This window comes from Helianthus annuus, chromosome 4, assembly GCF_002127325.2.
Source record: "Helianthus annuus cultivar XRQ/B chromosome 4, HanXRQr2.0-SUNRISE, whole genome shotgun sequence".
NCBI lineage: Eukaryota > Viridiplantae > Streptophyta > Magnoliopsida > Asterales > Asteraceae > Helianthus > Helianthus annuus.
In genome coordinates this window covers 18,132,375-18,138,474 of record NC_035436.2, presented here as the reverse complement: position 1 = coordinate 18,138,474, position 6,100 = coordinate 18,132,375, and the positions used below count along the sequence as shown (strand labels likewise).

Here is a 6,100-nt window from a genome sequence, read left to right as displayed (position 1 = left end):
TATTTCTCTTAATCATTAAATAAAAGAACAAAAAAACCTATCTAAAACATACATTGGTCTTTAATTAGAAGAATCCGGCGAAAAAAAGTGGTTCAACCCCTTTCCTTTTGAGAAATCGCGACATAACTTTCCTATTCATTGTCCCTTCCTAATCCTATGAATGGGTATTAAGTTATTGGGTTTGATAGATTGAATTTAAGTTTTATTAAAGGGTTAGTGGGCTAACTTGTTTACATAATCTGATCGGATTTCAATTAGTGTTAACAATTTTGTTATATAAATTCCTAAGGGGTGCGGACGAAAATTTCCAATGGGTGCGGTCGGAATTTTCCAAGGGGTGCGGTTGGAATTTTTAAAGGGGTGCGGACGAAAATTTCCAAGGGGTGCGGTCGGGATTTTTCGCGAAAAATACCACTAAAATTTTTTTTCAAGGGGTGCGGCCGCCCACCCACCCCTTAAGGTGAGTCCGCCACTGGTTCACTCTAGAACCCCACCCATACAACTTATACAGTATGTGATCTAAGATTTAATCTTCCCAAATTGTTTTATTGCATCAGGGAATTTCCATATGTTTTAAGTTTTCTTACTATTTAAACAATATAACTTTTGTACTCACGTTTGACATGCTAAGTATCTAAAAAATTGGGGACTTTTTGGCACCAAGTGTTTCGGGTCAAACCAGACCAAAATTACCCGTTTTGACCCGTTATCTGACCCACCCATAGTTTTTAAAGATTAACCATTTTCATAACATTCCACATTGCATATTTGCATACAGGCATTACTTGTAACCGTTTAAGGTGCATAATGATCTTAGGAGGACTTGAACAAATGAAGAAAGAAATAAGTCAACTGTTGACTAAACTAGCTATCTTGAATGGGAACCAATTTCAGTTTTCCTCCATAAATATCTGGAAGTTGGCTTTCATCAATGTCTTTCAGAAGTGTAGATGTCAGATGCTTATTTTCAACGAATACAATCTGCAAAGTAAACACAACCTCAACTTTATTTTATATGCAAGCAAGTATAAGCGGATTAAGGGGCGGGACGGGCAGCATTGTAAAACTTTTTTTGTACAGGTCAAAACGGGTTGTGCAGGGTCGACGGGTTGACCCAAAACACTTATTCAATTTTGCTCCAAACCTTAAAAATAGCCATTTTGCTCCCTGATGTTTTGGTTTTTTTGCCAGTTTGCTCTCCGCCTCTAACTCCATCGAAATTGTTTGTGTTTCCATTTTGCTCCCCGCAGGGAGCAAACTGGCAACAAAACCAAAACATTAGGGAGTAAAATGGCTATTTTTAAAGGTTTGGGGCAAAACCGTTAAAGTGACCAAACCACAGGGAGCAAAAAGGAAGTTTACTCTAAATAATTATTGTGTTAAATATGATTACAAAATATATACTATTTCTATAATAATCCATCTTTTTATAGACAAAATTATTTCACTGGTTTTATGCAATAAAAGTGTACTTTTGGGTGACGTTTGTCCCGTCTCCTTTGAAGCTATATTTTTGCTTGTTGAATTATAGGGATAAAACCAATGTTCTCAGGATCGGAACGGAAGTCGAACGGGTCTCCTTACTGGTCCACTAGTGGGGCTAGTCGGACCAGATGCAAGAACCAGGTGATGTCGTAAATATTATAAATATAAATATGGTAAAACTGAAATTTAAAAAAAAAAAAAAACAGTTCAACTGACCGGTTCGACTCAAAACGGGTCTAGTAGGGTGAACCGGACCGGTCAGGTTCTCAAAACATTGACACAACCCGCATGACCCGTTTATAAGTGGGTCAAAATTGCCACCTGTATGGACAAAGCTTACCTTTTTCTTTGTTTTTTCATCAATAAAAGGATATACCATCTTCCATGCTGCCATAAATACATAAGGAACATGTACGACAAACATTTTCGCAAGTCTTTCTGGATAATAATCCTGTCATAAACATCAATATTTCACATTAGAAAGTAGTTTATACCTTCTAGTACCGACTACCGGGATCATAATGTTACTATAAAATTTCTGGAATTAAAAGCCGCTTTGTTCAAACACACACACACACACACACTCAAAGTGAAATGCATGTGAACCTGCAAGATAGAGAGCGCGGCAAGATATCCACGGACATCACTGTTTGTATATCCCCATCCTTGAATGTCTGCAATAGACACAAACTTTTCCTGCCCTTCAGGCATCCTGATAATCAAATATTAGATGTTGGCATCAACCCATTTACTTATGGACGGGCCTAAGGTTTAAAAGAACGAAATCGAGCCTTTTGAGGCGTTTTCCGTTCGCCTCACGAGACGTAAGCCTCGAAGCAAACCAAAGCGTACTAAAAAAATAGAGTAAATTGCCATTTTAGTCCCTGTGGTTTGGGCCATTTTGCCAGTTTAGTCCAAAAGTTTCATTTTTAACATCTGGATCCAAAAAGGTTTCATCGTTGCCATTTTGGTCCAACTGACTTAACTCCATCCATATCTGTTAAAGCTGCCAAGGGCATTTTTGGCAATTAAGAAAAAAGGGTTGATAAAAAGAAAAATGAAATGACAAAAATGCCCTTGGCAGACTTAACAGATATGGATGGAGTTAAGTCAATTGGACCAAAATGGCAACGATGAAACCTTTTTGGATCCAGATGTTAAAAATGAAACCTTTGGACTAAACTGGCAAATTGGCCCAAACCACAGGGACTAAAATGGCAATTAACTCAAAAAAATAAATATAAAAAGTTATATCTTATAAAAAATAGAATAATTGACATAACAAATCTAAAACATCAAAAATAAAATAATTGATACAGAAAGTCTAAAACATAAAAAACACACATAACCTCACGAGGCGCATGTTTTCTTACCGCCTCGGCCCTCAAAGGCATACATACAAACATAACCCCACAAGGCGCCACCTTAGACACGATTTCTTACCGCCTCACCTCGAGGCGCACGCCTTGACCGTTTTTTTAAACCATGGATGGGTCGATTCAAATATAATCCACAAAATATAACCAAAATCTTCTAAATAACTCGGTTCAAAGAATAGTAGATTATCATTAAAATAATAGTTAATTGCCCGGATGGTCCCTGTGGTTTTACGTCGTTTCACGTTTAGTCCCCACCTTTTGAAAATAGCAGGTATGCTCCCTATGGTTTGTTATTTTGTTACTCGGATAGTCCCCTGAGTAGATGTTAGTTAGTTTGAAATAGCAGGTATGCTCCCTATGGTTTGTCATTTTGTTACTCTGATAGTCCCCTGAGTAAATGTCAGTGGACTATCCGAGTAACAAAATGACAAACCATAGGGAGCATACCTGCTATTTCCAAAAGGTGGGGACTAAACGTGAAAAAACGTCAAACCACAGGGACCATCCGGGCAATTAACTCTTAAAATAATATAGCTTTTGTAATTATATTTAATACACTAATATATTACTAAAAAAAGAAGGTTCAGGCCAACCCGGCCCGTGTTGACCCGAGCCCATTTTGCAACAAGACTAGGAAAGAGTTGTGGTGGACCCAGGAATTATTTTTTGGGAATGCGAACGATTGGTTTAACCAAACTTTCAAGAGTTGCGATCGGGATTTTTACCTATAAAATACACTAGTTTTTTTAAGGGGGGTGGCCGCCCAATCGCCCACCTGGCCACCCACACCTTCACTTAACTAGTGAATCAAAATGGTCATACCTTGCAATTATTCTTTCAAGTGTGAAGACCACATAGCCTGTGATGCATTCACAATCATAATAAGAACATAATTAAAAAATCAATTTTTTTTTGGATTAATGGACATATGTGGTTAGTTAAAGAACATACGTTTGAACTCTTCCAGACCTCCTGGATTGTTGGGATAATGTTTGCCACCAAACACGAGGGTTATTAGGCGTCCACTTTTATCGGTTCCTTGCATAAACAGTTTGTTTTGAGCTATATGATTTGGTATTTCTGTTACAGATATTGAACCAGTTGGAACAAATGATTTTCTCCATTTTAGGTACTTTAGAAACATAGTACATGCTTTGTCTATGTCCAGGTCACGAGCACGAAGAAACCTTCTCAACGTCAAATCGTCGTACTCCTAAAATAAAATAAAATTCGTTAGACGAATACAACACTAACATTAAGTTATATCTCATTTTCATTGAAATGAACAGTCACGTTTTCATTATGTTAGTAACTCATGCCAAACTTTCAATCATTAAGTAATCGGTCTCGTTACTTTTGAGTAAGGATGGGAGATCGGTACAGTACTCGTACCCATACCTGTACCGGTACTGAATTTGATCAAAACAGGATACCTGAATACCGTACCGAATATATTGGTACGGTACCCCTTTTGGTACCACTTTGGTTTTTTTAGCACTAATACGGGTACCAAATAAGTCAAATTTGTAAGAGTACAAATACAATATGGGTACCAAATCGGTAAGAATACCAATACGATACGCGGTACCGCTATCAAATTGGTAAAATTGGTACGAGTACCAATACGATACGGGTACCAAATAAGTTAAATTGATATGAATACGATAAATAAATTACACCCCTTGAAATTCTATATATTCAAAAAAAAAGATATGCATTCTAAAAAAACTCCTGAAAAATTCAGTACCAATACCATTTTTTGTCCGTATCCATAACAACACCGAAAGTACAGAATATTGAAATCAATAAAACTGGGTAGCAATACATGTACCGAATACCAAAAATCGGTAGGAGGTATTTGGGAAAAATATCGCATCCCTAATTTTCAGTAGAGTTGGTAGTTTTGACCCATGTAGTTATGATCCGGCCATTTCAGGTCAACGTAAACAAAATTAGCTAAAGTCCGATCGAAACCGGGTAGAAAGTGTATTTTTGATGCATAAAACCTCCTAAATAAGAAAATTCATGGGCCCACCAATATCGTGCTAAGTGTAGCATTAAGGGGTTAAGGCAAGAAACATGATGTTTTGTTAGCAGAACATTGGTGTTATCAAAACAACATAAAACTCGTAATCCGGTTTGACATTACTTATATAAAAAACTATAGCAAAAGTGTTTCGTGTCAACTCAACTCGAGTACCCGACCCGACGCGACCCACAGAATTTGATCATCCAGGTGCTTAAAAACTGAATTAGAATCCATAGATCAAAAGTCAACTGTGTTGCTTTCTTAAACTATCAGTTGATGTATTCGGGTCGGGTCGGGTCGGATCGGATGGGTTAATATAATCTTAAAAATTACTTTCATGATACCAACAATATACTTAAATAGTTAAATGTCCAGAAAATCTATAGATCCTTTTATTGAAAAAAACACCTTGAGAATTTAAGATGACTAGATCCAGGTTATAGTGACTTGTACGTTATGCATTAAGACATGTACCTTGGATGTTGAGTCTTGTTTTTCGACCAATTCTCTCATATGCAAAATCTTGTTATGTTCCTCTTCACTGCTTCCATTCTCGTACTGCATATTTTTGGTATCCATTTGTTGTTTCTGCAGAGTGCACACAATATTTGTTTTGGTCTTATTGGATGTGAAATTACCAAACAGGGCTTTGTTTGCTGGTAGCCATAAATAATATGGGCAAAGTAGGTGGGTGTGGTCATCAAGAATTAAATTTGTTATAAAGTTTTTCACTTGGCCCCTTCTATTATCACTTGGTTTTTATCTATCATCCCCATATTTAATCAAAATTTCGCTTGGGTCTATAAAGCCTAGTATCTTAATGGGAGCGGTTATGTCCCGTTTGCGGTATGCTCATATATGTGTAAGCGTTCGAGGGACAAAAGTGAAAGTGCACTAATTTTAACGTTATTTTACTAATTTCTTGAAAATAACGTTAGAAGAGGGGATGGTTAATCATGCATCATGTGGTGGCGTTGATAGCCGAAAGACAAGGGGTACATGCACTAATCGGCGTTTGTCTCAATTGTTGAGTGTTATGTGCATTATGTCCAAGGTTTGATGCAAAACTACTATCAAGTCGAGGGTCTCATTGGAAGCAGTCTTTCTATTATTAAAAAGTAGAGGTAAGGCTGTCTACATCTTATCCTCCTCAGACCGTACCTTAACTTTGCTATTGGTGGGATATACTAAGTATGTTGATGATGAT

The 6,100-nt window shown here is 37.1% G+C and overlaps 1 protein-coding gene across 1 annotated transcript; it reads right to left on the bottom strand.

Moving 5' to 3' along the window:
- Window positions 1–722: 722 nt before the first annotated feature.
- LOC110915672 (sec14 cytosolic factor) lies at window positions 723–5,534 on the bottom strand. The gene is made up of 6 exons (XM_022160403.2): window positions 5,368–5,534; window positions 3,816–4,077; window positions 3,687–3,723; window positions 2,092–2,197; window positions 1,826–1,936; window positions 723–981 (listed from the first exon to the last, which is right to left on the bottom strand). Exons 1-6 carry the CDS (start codon window positions 5,470–5,472, stop codon window positions 865–867), a joined length of 738 nt encoding a protein of 245 aa, XP_022016095.1. The 5' UTR covers window positions 5,473–5,534; the 3' UTR covers window positions 723–864.
- Window positions 5,535–6,100: the final 566 nt, after the last annotated feature.

Coding starts and splice junctions, on each gene's coding strand:
- LOC110915672 (XM_022160403.2), bottom strand. CDS start 5,472: ATGGATACCAAAAATATGCAGTACGAGAATGGAAGCAGTGAAGAGGAA. Junction 4,078..5,367: donor AACAAGACTCAACATCCAAG/GTACATGTCTTA, acceptor ATTTTATTTTAG/GAGTACGACGATTTGACGTT. Junction 2,198..3,686: donor CTTGAAAGAATAATTGCAAG/GTATGACCATTT, acceptor TTTGATTATCAG/GATGCCTGAAGGGCAGGAAA.